The sequence below is a fragment of the Scleropages formosus genome, chromosome 23 (genome assembly GCF_900964775.1).
Source record: "Scleropages formosus chromosome 23, fSclFor1.1, whole genome shotgun sequence".
Classification (NCBI taxonomy): domain Eukaryota; kingdom Metazoa; phylum Chordata; class Actinopteri; order Osteoglossiformes; family Osteoglossidae; genus Scleropages; species Scleropages formosus.
The window spans coordinates 1,247,569-1,264,178 of record NC_041828.1 but is presented as its reverse complement, the minus strand read 5'-3'; the positions used below and the strand labels follow the sequence as shown (position 1 = coordinate 1,264,178).

Genomic DNA, 16,610 nt, shown 5'->3' with positions numbered 1-16,610 from the left:
TCTTGCTTCTCTCAGCCCCTTGTCTGCGGACGGGTGGCTCCAGTGTGGCTTCCCCTGGGCAGTTTGTTCTCAGGTGGCTGCTTTATTACCCCTAGTGGTACAATCCGTCCTTGGCGCACAGAGGGCAGCGTACAGAATTTTGGACGAGGAACAGCTGATGACTCTGTAACCCGTTATCTCCCTCCCTCGCTCTCTCTCGTGCGTGTGCGCACACACACACACACACACACACACACACACACAGAAGGCACCTGGGAGCCTGCACTGCAGTATCTCTGTCCTCTTCCCTACTGCCTTCCTGTATCCACTATTCCTTTGTTACACACACACACACACACGCCCTCGGAGAACTCGACAGGCCAGATGCATCTCAGTGCCAGGGTGTACCAGTACTACTCTATTCAGCCTTTGTGCCAGGCTGCTCTGTGCAGAGATTTACTGTCCTCGGTATGACGGCGCTTACCGGGGCCTTTACCCCACCGTGGTTCGTATCTCGTTATGCAACAGGGTTTTGGGATGACCTACAATCACAGTTTGAACAGGGATCAATCCGGACCGCTGGCGTCACTCTTAGATTAGCTGCATATGCCCTTCCGCATGCGTTTGTTCGTTTTTCTGTGGGTCCCCTGGGAAGGCGAGGTGACCTGGGACAAGGTGACCAATCAGGCTGGGCTTCGCTCCTCTTTCTCAGGTGTTTCAGGTAAGGAGTCGGAAGGATGTGAGACGAGTGGCATTTTGAGGGCTGATGCGGAGTAGTAGCCTCAGATGCGCGGTGGCGTGGCCGAGTCCGGCGAGTCCGGTTCCTGACTGTCCGCGTACGCAAAGCAGGTCCATGTTCACCGAGCGCCCCTTCGGACCCGGGCTTGAGGTCCTCAAACTGCCGAGTGTGTGTCTGCGAGTACGCCGGCGCACGTGACGCTCCGTCTCGCTCTCTTCCCAGTTAAGATCCCGACACGGAGGACGTACATCGACCCGGAGACGTGCGAGGACCTAGTGCAGGCCGTCCACGTCTTCGCCAAGGAGCTGGACAACTCCAGTGTCAAGATTGAGAGGATCCTTCACACAGGTACCGTCGTCCTCCTGCAGAGTCCCCACCCAGTGACTCTCGCATTGATCAGAAAATAGCGCAAAAAATGTGGGTCACATAAATCGCTGGCAAGTTATGAAGAGAAAAGAAAAGACGGCTGGGAAGAGCTCGGCCCCCTAGGAGAGCCCAACGGCACAGATGAAGGATAAGTAACGCAGTGACAGCGATTAGATTATCTGCCTTTTTTTTCTCCTCTTATCTGGCTGAGGAGCACGATCCCAGAGGCATCTCGACGGAAGCGACCTAATGTGCCGAGAAACCGGAGGCGCTCTCGCTTCCCGTCTCGGCATAATTTTAAATGTTTATGCTTGTCTTTATTCCCGCCGCTCGCCTTGAGAATAAGATGCCTACGTCGTGTGGATGCGCAGGTTGTCTGTGTGCGACGTGGTTCCCTGTCAGGGGTGTCCGCTGTCGTCGCTGCGGCTGCTCTGTACCCGTGTGCGTCTGCGTGTGAGCCGCGGTCCTGAACGGGCGCTCCCCCTGCAGGCGAGTTTGGGGAGGTGTGCCGCGGCTGCCTGAAGCTGCCCAGCAAGCGCGACCTGCCGGTGACGATCAAGACCCTCCGCGCCGGCTGCTCCGAGAAGCAGAGGAGAGCCTTCCTGTGCGAGGCCGGCGTCCTGGGCCAGTTCGACCACGGCAACATCGTTCGCCTGGAGGGCGTCATCACCCGCGGTGAGGAAGCTCCCGTCGAACAACCCGCTTCACGTTACCGACGGGGCCTGCGGCTATTCGCTCCGGAGAGCGGAAGGTGAAGATGAGCAGGTTTAGGGAGGTTAGAAAGAGAGCGACGGGGGATCCGTTGGCATTTGGACAGCGAGCGGCAAAGACGGACTGGACCTGTAAACATGGCGTCGTGAGAAGGGAACTGCTCTTCTGTGCTTGACTCATCTATTAACAATATGCGCTTTATTCAAGTGTGACTGGACTTCAGTGACCAGATATCGGAATGACCAGGTGATCCAGTGCGTAAGTGTGTGTGTATATAATGGGACAGCCGGTAGCATAGTGGTTAGAGCTGCTGCCTTTGGAGCCCAATGGGCGCAGGTTCGATCCCCCCCTCTGGCTATAGTACCCTTGAGTGAGGTACCTACCCTGAATCGCTCCAGTAAAACAACCCAGCTTTATGAAGGTGTAACTAATCGTAACACTAACATTGTAAGTCGCTGTGGAGAAAAGTGTCGGCTAAATGGAATACAAAATTTCAGAATCTTCCAAAAAAGGCAGAAAAAGGGTTCGTTAATCAGCTATATTACACCTATTCATGGAGCTGGTACTTTTCTCCAAAGCCACTTTCAGAGTTAAGCTATTTACAATTATTTACCCCTTTATTCAGCTGGGTATTTTTTTGCTGGAGCAGTTTTAGGGTAAGTACCTTGCTCAAGGGTAATCCAGCCAGAGGTGGGAATCAAACCTGCAATATTTGGATCCAAAAGGAGCAACTCCAACCACTACGCTACCAGCTATATGAAACATTTCACACATTAAATATTTAAAATGATTTTGCAGCACATGACTCTCAGTGCACAGCATAAAAATATTGTTTTGACAAAGCAGAATTGCTAATAATCCTTGCATTCTCTACACCAGCCTCATCCTCCTCCGTTTAAATCTGCCTTTTTTAGTTTAAAATCTGTTTTATTTCAAGCCATTTACAAAGCCTGCGGTTCTATACACACAAAACAGAAAACAAAGTATTCCGTTAAAATGCGATGAAGTCAAACATTTTGTGTACCTGTAGAAAGATTACTACGGTATGATGCGAAACACTGTCTCTCCTCTCCCTGCCCCACCTCAACTTTGCTCATCATTTCACTTCAATCCACTTCTTTCTCTCTTGCGTTTAAAGATTTGCTTATTCATCCACTTGGTAACCCATATTTATGCTAACGTATTTTCCTACGATGTACATATTTCTTTGCTTTATGTGTGTGTGTGCATGTACATATATGTCATATGCCTGTATGTTGTACGCTGTACTCTGCAGCAACCAAAGCGAATTTCCGTCTGAGACTAATAGTTTCATTTGTTCGTTCATTCACTGGACCGTTGAGGATGAGCTGTATCCTGAATGAACCGCGTGCGCTTTGTGTGTGTATCTAATGAGTGGATGCAAGTGGCGTTTCGCGAGCTGAGGAAGAGGAGGCGATGAGGAGCGGCAGCGGAGGACAGATGACGGGAGCACCAGCCAGTGAAGTGCACAGCTGTGCAGGATGCTCTAATTGGTTCCGCGGCCTCAGCGGGAGCCTGGATATGAGTCTAATCTCCCATCTTGTCTGTGATCAAGTCCACCGTCGCACTGCAGATGACGCCCCCCTTCTTCAGTCACCCCCTGTGGTTGAAAGCAGCCCCTTGACCCACTCCCCCAGAGGTCTGCCCTGCAGCAAAAGTGCCCACCTTGTCTTTTCCAGGCCTGTTTTGAACCCTGGCTGGGTGGATCTTGCACATCTGACAAATTAACCAGAACAGTTCATTGAGTGACTTATGTAAATTCTGGTACACTTTACCACTGTGATTTGCTCTGGGTGGAGACCATGGATAAGTGAGCAAGACGTACAGGTTAAACGCGAACGGCACAACACCCAACAGGAAGCATGGTAACCGTGAGGTTTGTTTACACTCAATATATGTGTGTGCGCGCACGCACGATCACGCAACGTGAACCACGATTGTTCAGTTGAGATCAGGATAGGGTCGCATCCCACTGCATGAGTCGCATTGCTGCTCAGGCTTTGGGGTGCATTACGGGGATCTCCGTGTCCTAGCAACACATCCATCTGATCCAGCAAAGTCCTGCTGTCGCCGGTGCTCCGTGGGGACTGCAAAACCAGGGAATTATCTCTCCTTGTGTCTTTAATGGAGCCTGGTCATACATGGCTGTTGGGACGTGTCACTCGGGTAGACTTTGGCTACGTGTTCGGAATCTGAGCAACAGCAGACGTATAAACGTACGGAGCACGAGTGGCCCTGCAGTACCGCACCATCTCCATGGTGTAAATGACACTGTAATAGAAAGGTCTCTTTCAGTGGTGCAGCGTACCGTTCGGTCTAACACCAGCCTCCTTGTGTGATATTGTGTGTCTGCAGGCAGCACCGTGATGATCGTGGTTGAGTGCATGTCCAATGGGGTCCTGGACTCTTTCCTGAGGGTAAGTGTATGTGGTGCCTGCTCACAGAATGGGGGTGCGAGCGAGCTTTGCTTCGACCTCTACATTTCCCGGCCGTGTCTGCCACGCGTGTGCTCACCGTGTGTGACGGAGAGAGACGTTTCCTCCTTTTGTCAGTGTTTTGCTGTTTGACGTCTGAGATTCCTGAACATTTTGTTGATGCGCATTCTGGATGGTCGTTAAACTAACACAACAACAAGCCTGAAATGCTCACTGGTCACTGTGCACCGGCCCTTCTTCGCCATGCCCCACCCCCCACCACACCTTGCTCATTCCAGAAACACGAAGGCCAGCTGAGCGTCCTGCAGCTGGTGGAAATGCTGTGCGGTATAGCCGCGGGGATGAAGTACCTGACCGAGATGGGCTTCGTCCACCGGCGCCTGGCTGCCCACAAGGTGCTGGTGAACAGCAGCCTCGTGTGCAAGGTGTCCGGCTTCCGGCCACTGCAGGAGGACAAGGTGGAGGCCGTGTACACCACACTGGTGGGTGTGCTTTGCGTAATACGAGCTCCTCTGTGTACGTGTGTTTTTCCGCCACTAACTGCCCGACTCCTGTTTCTGTTGCCCCACCCTAGCACGGGGGCAAGAGCGCGATCCTGTGGACGGCTCCGGAAGCCATCCAGTACCACCGCTTCAGCTCGGCCTCCGACGTGTGGAGTTTTGGCATCGTTATGTGGGAGGTCATGTCATTCGGGGAGCGACCGTACTGGGACATGGGGAATCAGGACGTAAGTGTGTGCCAGTCGTCCTCTTTCCCGCACTCTCTCCCCCCACTGCCCCGCCGAGGGAACTCTAGCACAGAGCTTTAATCTTATTCAACCAAGAAGGGTGGTGACTCTAAAGATACCGAAGTGGAGACTGATCCCAAGTCTGCTTTAGCCCCGTTCGTAGCCACTTATTATATGTGTTCCTTCCCCTCTCTGTGTGCCTGTGCAGCACGGTTTTATAGCTCGAGCCGAAGGATGTCACGGCGTTTAAAATCAACGTGATCGCTACCGTGTGAGGGTGAGCCGATCGCCGACGAGATACGAGTCAGTTACTGGGGAGAAGCCAATTACTCTCAAGTCTCGGAGAACATTTATCTCCGAGATGAGCTTTCGAGGGGAGCAAACTTCTCAGAGCTGGCAAGCGATTGCAATTTTTTTTTCCTCCTGTAAACAAGGAACTGTAAAAATGTACTTATTTTATTGCTGGTGATTATTGTCATCAGCGGAGTATTCAGTCCGATGGTCTTCACCCTCGCACGGTAGAGAAGCGCAGGCGAGGAGATGAGCGTAGGCGTAGCTAACAGATGAGAAACGTTTTGTGATATCTCCGCAGGCTTCCCACCGTCTCCTGTGGTGTCATCGCCTTGCACTTTACCGTCGCAGCTGCTGTCATACCTGCAGGAGGCGGAGCCTCTTCGCCTTCTCCTGTCTCACCTTGCTTCAACTAGCCTCTCCTCCCGTACAGGTCATCAAGGCCATCGAGGACGGCTTCCGCCTGCCGGCCCCTGTGAATTGCCCCGCCCCCCTGCACCAGCTGATGCTGGACTGCTGGCAGAAGGAGCGCAGCGAACGACCCAAGTTCAGCCAGATCCACAGCGCCCTGAGCAAGACCGTGCGCAGCCCCGATGGCCTCGGCTCTTCGACCCTGGCACGCAGGTACCGCCCGCTTCGGAATCTGACTGGTCCAGGCCGGCTGGCATGCTGCAGATTATTGGTGCTGCAGTCGCTCTGCCTTCTTGGCCTGAACCCTCCTGTTAAGGTGTTGGATGGCCTGTCTGTCCATCTTTGCAACATCTCTTTGCTCCTGCAGGACTCTCAGCTCCTCCATTCCGCTGGCGGAGTGCTCCCTTCCATCGCTGCCCACGTTCAGCTCCGTGGGGGAGTGGCTGGAGACGGTGGACATGGGACGCTACAAGGACAGCTTCACGGCCGCAGGATACTGCTACCTGGAGTCAGTGGCTCGCATGACCGTTCAGTAAGTGCGCTGCTCTGTGCGTGAGTGCGTGCGTTACAGTGCTCTGCAGTATAGATGGGTAGATGACTGTATGGAGTTGGAGTTAAAGGTGTCGGTTAAATAATATCTGATAATTGCTGTTTGTCGCTCTTGAGAAGAGTGAATAAATGCAAATGTGAAAGAGTTGACAAAGTGCGTGTGTGTGTTCTGTGCCTTTTCCCCAGGGACGTGCTCAGCCTGGGCATCACCTCTCTGGAACACCAGAAGCAGATCCTTGCGGCCATCCAGACCCTGAGAGCTCAGGTCATCCAGATGCACGGCCGCGGGGTGCAGGTGTAGCACATGGATGTGCCAACGAATGCGAGGGAGGGGCCACTGGCCCCCGCTGCATGAAAGGAGCTGTCTGTTGCTAAGGGTAACGGGAGGACCCCCCCGCACCGTGGCTCTTTTTGCCCAAGCCACCACTTGCCCATCTTTCCTGGACTCCTCCTCTTCCTCGGATCAGGGAGGAGCCAGCTACTCAGAGTGCGCTGGGCGTGGTTGGGGGCGGAGTTTCCAGAGGCTATATCTGGGGTTCGAACCCTGAGAACACACAGACTTTATAACTGGCGCAAAAGGTCGACGTGCGTTTCAGGCATTTCAGACTGGTCCCACACAGCGTTTCCACGGTTACGCCTGTTTGCTGTTTTTGTTTGAGGAAACTGCACGCAGCCAGCGCTGCTCCGCAGGGTGTCACCTGCACCGCGGTACGCCCTTCACTCTCCATCGCATTAGACGTTACCGCCCCTGTTCCGTTCTTAGCTTTACGGTCACGCCTGTGTTATTTACCTTGTTGACCAGTAACGTAACCTGGGGTTTCACATGTTACTTTTTTTAATGTGCACAACAGGATATTGAACACAAACTGAAGAGCTTTCTCCAGGTCAGCAGTGCATCTCCTTAAGCACTATGCCACCTGCTGGTCAAGTCCTGCGCTGCTCTTTCACAGAGCCAAAGGATGTAGGTCCTCCGTGTCCTGCATATTTGTCCAGGGAAAGTGATTCCCGCGGTTGTTTAGCCGCTGTTTGGAAAAGGAGGTGAACACCGACCATATGAAACGTCCCTTTATTTTGTGCTTTGAAACATGTCTTATGTTCCATACTGACTGAACACGTGAGTTTTCTTTTCTTTTCCTTCATGATTTGTGGGTGACGACAACACACTGGACGGTTTCGCTCAGATGCTGGGTACCAGGCAGCCTGGGACAGAGCTCAGGCCGCTTCTTCAGGCCTTTTCTGATTGGAGGAGGCGGGACTTAGTCTGGGAGGCGGGGCTTTATGTGGCTACACCTCCAAGGGACCATGCGGCTGTCAGCTTTCTGGGGAGGGGGGGTGTGCAGGATGTTTGAATGATCCAGGATTTCTTGTCTATATGAATCGTTCCCAGTCGTGCTCATGACTTCACGGTCGTCCAATAGCTCCGCCTCTCATGGACAAATTTGTTTGAATGGACACACAATTTGCTTAAGAACTTGTGTTTGTGTCTGTGGGTGGGTGAGTGTGTCTTGCTTCTCTCCTACTTCTTCTAGGGTTAGGGTCTGGAAGAAGAGGGAGAGAAGCAATACACACAAACACACACACACACACACACACACACACACACACACACACACGGCTCCCTGCTCACTCTCTCCATCATTATGATCGCAGTGTCTACTAATGTAAATATGTATTTGAAAATGCAATCTATTTTTCTAAGTTCTTCGAGGAGCAGTGTGTCGGCTCTACGTGCCACTGTGTTTGGACTTCCCTGCTCGCGGAACCCAGGCGCTCGCCGTGTTTCTGTCTCCAGGGGACTTCGGGTTTAGTTTTTTCGTTTTTTTTTTTTTTTTTTTTTTTTTTTTTCCATGATTTGTACCTGTTAGAAAACTGATGGCTGTTGCAATATGAAAATGTCTTATTAAAAAGGGCATTACCGTTCACTCTGGAGTCACTTGTGCTCATGGGCTGGGGATTGTGGGAAATGTAGTGCGGTCCTTTACCAGCTCTGTGGTGTCTGTCCCATGAACCTACCACAGTTTTACACCTGTTTCCCACCTTTACCTAATTCTCAGAGATTATACTATGACTATAAACAAATATCCATTTTCCTCTCCCAGTGCATCACACCCCCTCCCATCTCTTTTACAAATGTCAATTCAGCTTTGTTACCCACGGTGGTGTGTGGGTGTGTGTGTGTCCATCCCATGTGAGTGTCTGTGGCAGTGAGGGAACTGGATGCTGAACTAAGTGTCTGTAAATCACACATGACGGCGGGGGGGGTCACCTTTCATTTTGACCCTGGTTTGTGGGATACCAAGCAGGGTGCACAGTGTCATGCAGAAAAGGCGCGTGCGTAATGAAGCTTTGAGGTAGCCCCCCCCCCACAGGTGGAAATAACACACCCACAATCAGGTAATGGCCTCTTGAAACACTCTACCAGGTAACCTGTGGACCAGGAGTCATCTCAGCCAGTCGCAAGAGTTGGAGTCTGAGTGACACCTACCGGTAGGGATTGGGAGGAATGGCCCAGCACACGCCTGGGGGTTGAGGGGTAAACCCGTCTGTGGGAAGGGGAGGGGCTACAACCTGTTTTTTGCTCCTAAGGGTCACCCAGGGTGGTGGGGGTGTTGCTGCTGTCACAATCACTGCAACAAACTTCCTGTCCTTGGGATTAGCTAAACTAATTATTAATAATAATTAATTGTTAGGTTGGAATGGGGCAGCTAGCAGCTCTGTGGTTAGAGCATTTACCTCACTTTACCAGCATTTACACTTTTCACCAAAGTGACTTACAATGTTCATCGACCTAGAGTGAGCTACCTACCCATTTAGCCATTTGTAGAGCTGGGTCGTTTCACTGGAGCCACTTCCAGGGTAAGTACCTTGCTTAAGGGTACTACAGCCTGTTCTGAGATTCGAACCTACGACCTTTGGGGCCTAAGGCAACAGCTCTTTCTATTTGGTACTAGTGTTCCTCAAGCACCTGCATTTGGACCTGAAGGTCCCAGATTTTAGTTCTTTCTACTGTCGCGGAACCCCTAAACAAGGTACGGGACCTCCAATAGAAATCACCCAGCTGTAGAATGTGGTAAATCAGTGTAAGAACCGTAGGTATTATAAGGTGTGCGAAATGTACACGAATCTACGCGAAGTGCACAAGGACCGCAGTGCCTCCTAGTGGCCAAAGTGCGTCTTGTCACCCAAACGCGGAGCGGTGCGCAATGAAGGTGCGTGGCGTGTGCTGTGCTTCCATCTGTTGTCTGCTTTGCGTTACTGCACCACCAGTGTCTCCGCTCATCTTTCCGAGAAAGAAACTCTCATGACAGGGAGGACTTTGAAATCAGGGTCGAGATTTTAATGGCAGTACCCACAATGCCTTGCGAACGTGTGCAATTGCAGGACTCTCCTCAGTCCCGCCACTGGAGGCCCAGCGTCTCGCCAATGAAGGAGAAGACGTGCGTTTCCTCCAGGATGGCCTTGGCGGTGGGTTTGCCAGCACCGTGTCCGCTGCGGGTGTCCACACGCACCAGCAGGGGCTGCTTCTGTCCGGGGCTGTTGCCCACTCCGTGCTGCAGGGCGGCGCAGTACTTGAGCGTGTGCAGCGGCACCACCCGGTCGTCGTGGTCGGCCGTGAGCAGCAGTACGGCGGGGTAGGAGGGGCCGTCCCTGCGGGAGGGAGGCAAGTTGTGCAGGGGGGAGTACCTGGGGAGAAAAAGCCGGAGCAAGTTATGAACCTTGTGCATGTTTTCCTGAAGTCTGGAAGATATAAACTGGACAAAGTTTGTAACTTGGATATCTAGCAGATGCTTTTCTCCAAAGTGACTTCCAATGAACTCTATGTTGTGTTATGAGCCCACACACCTTATTCACCGCGGTGACTTACACCGCTAGATACAATACTTACACTGGGTCACTCATCCACACATCAGTGGAACACACCCTCTGTGTCACTCACTATGAGTGAATCTGACCAGCATGTCTTTGGATTGTGGGAGGAAACCAGAGCAGCCAGAGGAAACCCATGGAGACATGGGGAGAACTTGCGAACGCTACACAAACTGAGCAGGGATTGAACCCACATCCGCTCGCACCCCCCCAGGTGCTGTGAGACAGCAGCGCTACTTGCTGTGCCACCAGCTTTAAATATATTTTCTACCGTGATATGTTCTCAAGAATTTTTCTGTACAGGAATGAACGTGGTGTGTGTTTAACTCTGAGCCAGCAGAAGGCCTTAAAGAGCACCAAAAAAGTATCTGAGCGTGGGGCCCGATTAATTCAACTCGCTTCCGCAGCATTTACATGTCGTGTCACAGCAATATAAGGAACGCTGCATGTTTACGGGACGAACGAGCGAACAATCCGCGTTGAATGGTTTGTGGAGACGACAGATTTTTTTAAATTATTTTCGCTCATTTGTTAATTAGTATTCATTTTAATGTAACTCAATGTATTTAAACAAAAGTCTTAGTGTTTTCTGTACTACAGCTATAGTCAAGATTTTTGCTGAACGTATTCCGTAAAAAAATCGAAGGACGTCTGGATTATTAATGTTTATTGGCTGTAACTTATGCGATGAACAGCTGTGTGTGTGTGAGTTAAGTCGGTGTGTGTCTTTCAGTATATGTGCACTCACTTGATGAGCCACTGGAATTGCTCGGGATCATCGGCACAGCCGTAGTCTGTGGTCCAGGCGTGTCCGATGGTGAACTTGTGGAACTTGAGCATGTCCATGACCCCCACCTTAGCCACAGCGCAGCCAAACAGCTCGGGCCTCTGATTCACGCAGGCTGCTGCTCGCGGCCGACAGACAGACAGACAGACAGACAGACAGACAGAGAGAGAGAAAGAGAGCAGCGTGATGCTCACATACAGCAAGGGGGTTGATTGCTTACAGTCAGATGTGGGGTCACAGCCCATCGGGCCACATTTACTCCTCTAAATTGAGGAAGGTGGAAATGAAAGGAGCTCGTGGTTCGCGTTCCAGTCCTGCACGTCTCTTACAAGATCATCTACGGCTCCGTATCTCCGTAACTTCGTAGCGGTGTCCGAACCCCGTTCCCCGTGCCGTACCCACGAGCAGTCCGCCGTTGGACGCCCCGTTGATGGCGATGCGGCTCGCGGTGGTGTATCCCTCCCGGATCAGGAACTCTGCCGCGCACTGGAAGTCGTCAAAGCAGTTCTGCTTGTTGCCAAGACAACCGGCTACGTGGGGACGATGGACAGAGTCAGTCGCCGAGCGCCGACGTGACGCTGCACAGCTGCCCGCGGCAAGCTGGACACCCGCTGGTGAGAAAAGAGCCAGTGGGAGGTACCTTTGTGCCAGGTCTGTCCGTACTCCCCTCCTCCGCGGATGTTGGCCACGGCCAGGATGCCCCCCAGGTGTCGCACAAACAGCAGGTTGGCCACCCTGGACGGGGGAGGGACGCACACGTGAGACACACACCTGCGTTACGGGCACACATGGTACGCACGTATGTGTTGTCCAAGGTACTGACTTGTAGAAGGGTTGGATGGCGTTCTCGAATCCGCCATATCCGTACAGGAAGACCGGGTGCGAGCCGTCCTTCTGGATGCCGCGGTTGTGCGTGAGGAACATGGGAATCTTGGTGCCATCCTTACTGGGGTAAAACACCTAGGGAGCAGGGTGGACAGAGCGATCAGCTGGTCTGGAAGGTGGCGCCCCCATGAGCATCGGTGTCTCCGTGCCGAGTCTCACCTGTACAGTCTCGTAGTCTGTCGGGTCTATGCCCCTCACCTCCACCTGTCTGAATATGGTGGGCGCCGGAGACGGCTGGCTCAGGTCGCAGTGGTAGATGATCCCTAGGGGGCGAGAGAGAGCGGGTCTAACGCTGGTCCGTCACCGAAGTCCTAACTCCGGCCACCTTTCTGACACCCGTGAGCTGCGTGAGGCAAATGCGTTAAGACTCCCGGGGGATGAGGCGGACGGGCGCGGTTCGATACCCGGGGTGGTGAACGAGGTGAACTTGTAGAAGAAGTCGACGTGTTGCTTCTTGCAGCTGAGGCCCACCACAGTCCCGACGTCCAGCGGCAGGTCTCGGAGCAGCCGCCCAGTGGACAGCTCGTACAACTGCAGGATGTCCTTCACGTCGTGCACGTAGTTCACCAGCAGGTAGTGCTGGTTGACACAGGCCACGAATCCTACAGCCGCGCAGAGGTAAAGAGATGGGTGAAAATGGAGCTCTGATACAAGTGAGGCACAACAGCCTTTGAAAATAGACCGAGAAAACAGGGTATTTGGATCTTCGTGGACCTCGATGCTCAGTGCGGTCTGGCTAATGATCCGTGAGTAGGACACCCTGAGCAAGGTTCTTACCCTGAACTGTTACAGTAAAAGTGATCCTGCTCTACAAATGGATTAATCAATGTATGTAACTTAACCTTGTTGGTCACTTTGGAGAAAAGTGTCAGATAATTATATTTAAAAATAACAGCTGCAGTAGCTTGTTGTCTCTCAGTTCCCGAGATGTCCACTGGAACATGCGACACCAACGTGAGGATCTTCAGCTGGTGAGACGCTCTTCACTCATTCATATGTGGTATTTGGCCTTGTAAGCGGATGCAGCCCCACATCACAGGGTTAAAGAAAATCTCAGTGTAAAAATAAGCCTTACGGGAAATGATGTATGTACGATTTGTTGGGGTGGCAGAAGGTGCAGCAGTTGGGGAGTTTTCGAGGGCTGCATGTTTGACTCAGAGGACGGGCCCTGCTGTTGTACCCTTGAGTCCTCAAATTAAGTCACCGGAGACACATCTTACAGAGTGAGCGTGAGTGCGGACACTCCCCGTTATGTACTTCATAGCGGAACCCCCCAGCTCCATCCTCGGAGGAGGAAGAGGTCCAGCTGTTGCACCAGAGCTCTTCCATTTCCCTCTGGCTGCTGCCTGCGTGCTGTACTTTCCAGGTGCTGTACTGCACCCCGTGCTGTGCTCTCGCAGGGCTGTCCCTGGACTTTTCCACCTCTGCCTTTGCCTCTGCAGAAGCTCCCCCGAGCACCACTTTCTGTCCTGTTCCTCCTTTCGCTTGCTTTCTCTCTGCCCTCCTGCGAAACACATGCTGGAGATGGGGGACCTTAACTCGGCGATCATCAGCGATCCATCTTGATATCTACTGGAGAGGAAATTCTCAGACCTTCGTCCTGGAAATCGACTGCAAGGGAGTCCCCTCCCCCCCCAGCGTGGACCAGCAAACTGTTGCCAAGCCAGTTAGTGAACCATTAGAACCAACCGCCTTCCTTTGATATCTGATATTTGTCATGTTATTCCTTGACGCCACAGCGGATGCCAGGCCCCAGCCTCTCACCCAGGACATCCTTCTCGTGCTGTGGAATGAGAGTGCTCCAGTTAGTCGGGTCGGGCTTCTGCAGGTCAATGTTGATCACGCGGTAGCGCGGCGCCTGCAGGTTTGTGCGGAAGGTGAAGACGGTGCCCTCGTTGGTGATGTAGGAGTACTGCGCCTTAAAGTTCTCCACTAGCTTCACCCAAGGGAGCAGACCTGGGGGAGCGCAAGGGACAACTGCTCACGGCTGTGTCTGCATGTGTTTCGCTCTTATTCTAGAGATGTGTGTGTTGAGCTCTCTCTGTACTGTGGTATAGGTGGACTAACCTGTGATGCTATTGGGCAGCTGCTGCAGGTCACAGTACCACAGCTGGTTGACGGGCTCACAGCCCTCCGTGATGGACAGCACGGCGTACCGGCCATCGTCGGACACCTGGACACGTGTACGAGAGAGGAGCAGTCGTGAAGCATGACTTGTGACTTGATGGAACATTCCATGTCCCCGGTCGAAAACCTGTATCCCTGTTGGGGAGCCCATGGCCCTGAGGTAGACCCCATGTCCTCTGAGCATTTCCTGTGCTCTGTGGTATGATTACCGTGACACTGCTGTGCCACTTGGGATGGTCTGGAAATTCAGCCACCAAGGTGTCCTCCGACTGGCTGGTGCCGATCGCATGATAGTACAGTTTCTGGTTGAAGTTGCCGGTAGTCTCGGTGCCTGCAGGGAATCCACAACATCGGCGGATTAGAGAGAGTGGCATATGGCTGACCTGGGGACGCAGCCTCAGAAACAGGACTGACCTCCTAGCACTTTGAGGGAAATCTATCTGCTACCTAGTGGTAAGCATAAGGTCTCGATGAATGGTGGCAAACGCTTGGATCTTGGCCCAGGGCTCACCATCGGCCTTGCCTTCCTGCTGAGGGTAGCAGTTGTAGAAGATGCCTCGGGCATCATGCGTCCAGGCCAGGCAGCTGAACTTGACCCTCTCCAGCTTGTCGGGCAGTTGGCTCAAGTCGTCGACCCGTAGAAAATGTATGGTCACCCAGTCGGAGCCGCCGGAGCTGAGCCCGTAGGCAAAGTACTCGCACTCCTCGGACAGGCGCGCCACTGCGGGAAGCCAGAGGCGCTGAGGGTTATGCACAGTGCCTCTGTTGCGTCCTCGTATTTGGCTTCGGACCCACTGGTGGAGGAGACTTACTCTGCAGGGCCACTGTGCCGTCCTCAGAAAGCTTGTTTGGATCGAAGAAGACGGAGGCTGGGGCATCCAGGGAGTCCTGCATGTAGAGGACATCCTGATTCTGTAAGCCTTGGTTGTGGAAGTAGAAGTATCTGTAGAATGGACACATTAAATGTAGCAATTCCCAGCATGCACTGCCTTGTGTAACGTGGGAAAATTGGTAATAGACAAGTGGAAAATCTACCTGTTGCCCCTTTTGTAGGGACAGCTGTACTTGGGGTAGTTGAAGAGCTCAGTGAGCCGCTGGTGGAACTTGTCTTTGATGGCGCATTGCTCCAGGAAGGGCATGGTCAGCTTGTTCTGGGCCTCCACAAATGCCTAGAAGGGACATGGAAAGGAGCTGGATGTTCTGCAGGATCAGTTTCTCTCTTTCTCTCTCTCTCTCACACACACACACACACCCACCCACCTTAGTCTCCTCACTGCCAGGGTCCTCCAGCCAAGCGTAGGGGTCTGGGATCTTCACCCCATGGTACTCGTCAACCTGTGTGGAATTGAACTCTATTACATGCCACAGACACACAGATATTGTGTATACACACATACTGGTACACAAAAACTTATGCATACACATGTAGACATACTCAGTGTAACACACACAGCTGTATATGTGGTTTATACGGTTTTAGCTGAATTCTCCATTTCCTGTAGCACGGTGTAAAGAATCAATACATCGAGCTGCTGGAAAATGACAGCAGATATATATGCGCGCGCGCACACACACACACACACACACACACACTGAGTCATTAGTGGACAGGATATATGCACAGAATTAATTCCGCGGAATTTCTGTAGAATTGTCCCCACTACACTGTGTCACGGGATCCTATAGGATATCGCTGAAGGTTCCACAGAAATTCCTGGAAAGCAGACCTGTAGGTTGTGTCCGAGGCTCCATGGAGTTGGAGCAAAGAAGATCTTGACCCCCTGACTTTTGTCTCCCCCCCATATTTGCTGTCTGGGACCAATGCGCTTCTTGGTGTTGGCACAAGAGCTGGGCCCTCTCTCTCGCTTGCTTGCTTGCTTGCTTGCTTTCGCTATCTCTGTTGGCAGCAATCTCTGTAATGCTCTTTCCTCCTAAGCAAGAGCTGCGCTCCTGACCCAACCTCAGAACCTGGGCCCACCTTGCTCTCATCCCTACGGGCTTCTGGGTACTTGAAAGGCATGGCGACTTGGTGTGTCCGCGTCTGTCCGCTCCTTCGTCTCTCTTTCCGCGATTCACTTTAAGCTCAAAGTGAAAGTGGAAGCAAAACTTCCCCCCTGCTGGTTGCCGGCCTTCTGGAGAACCTGCTCGGCTCTGCCCAGACAGGATGTGACCTCACCGGAGAGACTGACAAAGAGAGTTGTGTGCTTGAGCAGGAAGACGCCCACCCCCAGGCGCTGGCTTTGCGCAATCTTCGAGAGGTACCATGGTTTGCTCTTGGCCTCCATCCAAATGGTGCGAGAGTTCGGGGGTGGATTCGTATCTCCTCGATGGCGCGGCGAGCGTTACTAGCACTCTGTGGCATCTCGCAGCTCAGTGTTCTCTCCTCACACGGCGATCTCTGTTATCTTGCCAGATTTCAGTTTGTCTGCTGCTCTGTTGTGCTCTTTTATCAAGACACCAATGTTTTATTCTCCCCAGAGCCCTGTGGATGTAACAATTCACTGAATAAACTAAGTGATTATGCCAAAACAGCTCAAGTCCCAGGATTTGCAGCTGCAGCGCTCATACTGTGACTTCAGATCAAAACACACACACACACACACACACACACACACACACACACACACACACATTTTCTGACCCGCTTGTCCCATACGGGGTCGTGGGGGACCGGAGCCTAACCGGGCAACACAGGGCATGAGGCTGGAGGGGGAG

At 52.5% G+C, this 16,610-nt stretch overlaps 2 protein-coding genes across 3 annotated transcripts in view; one reads left to right on the top strand and one right to left on the bottom strand.

The window, feature by feature from the left end:
• The window catches only part of epha10 (EPH receptor A10), a 54,024-nt gene extending 46,068 nt beyond the window's left edge, over window positions 1-7,956 (top strand). The window contains exons 10-17 of the mRNA XM_029248340.1: window positions 941-1,066; window positions 1,574-1,759; window positions 4,172-4,233; window positions 4,530-4,733; window positions 4,826-4,978; window positions 5,703-5,893; window positions 6,048-6,212; window positions 6,416-7,956. Coding sequence (XP_029104173.1) covers window positions 941-1,066; window positions 1,574-1,759; window positions 4,172-4,233; window positions 4,530-4,733; window positions 4,826-4,978; window positions 5,703-5,893; window positions 6,048-6,212; window positions 6,416-6,530 — 1,202 coding nt within the window. The 3' untranslated portion in view covers window positions 6,531-7,956. The remainder of the gene's footprint in view (window positions 1-940; window positions 1,067-1,573; window positions 1,760-4,171; window positions 4,234-4,529; window positions 4,734-4,825; window positions 4,979-5,702; window positions 5,894-6,047; window positions 6,213-6,415) is intronic.
• Window positions 7,957-9,551: 1,595 nt separating this feature from the next.
• LOC108931814 (prolyl endopeptidase) lies at window positions 9,552-16,024 on the bottom strand. Of its 2 annotated transcripts, none has more exons than XM_018747832.2 (15): window positions 15,874-16,024; window positions 15,156-15,230; window positions 14,931-15,064; window positions 14,708-14,838; window positions 14,407-14,616; window positions 14,105-14,226; window positions 13,836-13,941; window positions 13,533-13,724; window positions 12,173-12,370; window positions 11,928-12,031; window positions 11,707-11,843; window positions 11,524-11,618; window positions 11,282-11,413; window positions 10,845-11,001; window positions 9,552-9,913 (listed from the first exon to the last, which is right to left on the bottom strand). In XM_018747832.2, the coding sequence occupies exons 1-15, from the start codon at window positions 15,913-15,915 to the stop codon at window positions 9,619-9,621; spliced, it is 2,130 nt and encodes a 709-aa protein (XP_018603348.2). In that variant the 5' UTR covers window positions 15,916-16,024; the 3' UTR covers window positions 9,552-9,618. The 2 variants fall into 2 exon arrangements, with proteins under 2 accessions (XP_018603348.2, XP_018603349.2); XM_018747833.2 differs by having other exon boundaries at window positions 10,845-10,998.
• Window positions 16,025-16,610: the final 586 nt, after the last annotated feature.

What these genes read in the sequence shown, in the direction of transcription:
- LOC108931814 (XM_018747832.2), bottom strand. Translation starts at nt 15,915, where the DNA reads ATGCCTTTCAAGTACCCAGAAGCCCGTAGGGATGAGAGCAAG. An exon ending in AGTGGCACAGCAGTGTCACG is followed by an intron (nt 13,942 to 14,104) that starts GTAATCATACCA and finishes ACACGTGTCCAG; the next exon opens with GTGTCCGACGATGGCCGGTA. An exon ending in CAACGGCGGACTGCTCGTGG is followed by an intron (nt 11,002 to 11,281) that starts GTACGGCACGGG and finishes GGCCGCGAGCAG; the next exon opens with CAGCCTGCGTGAATCAGAGG.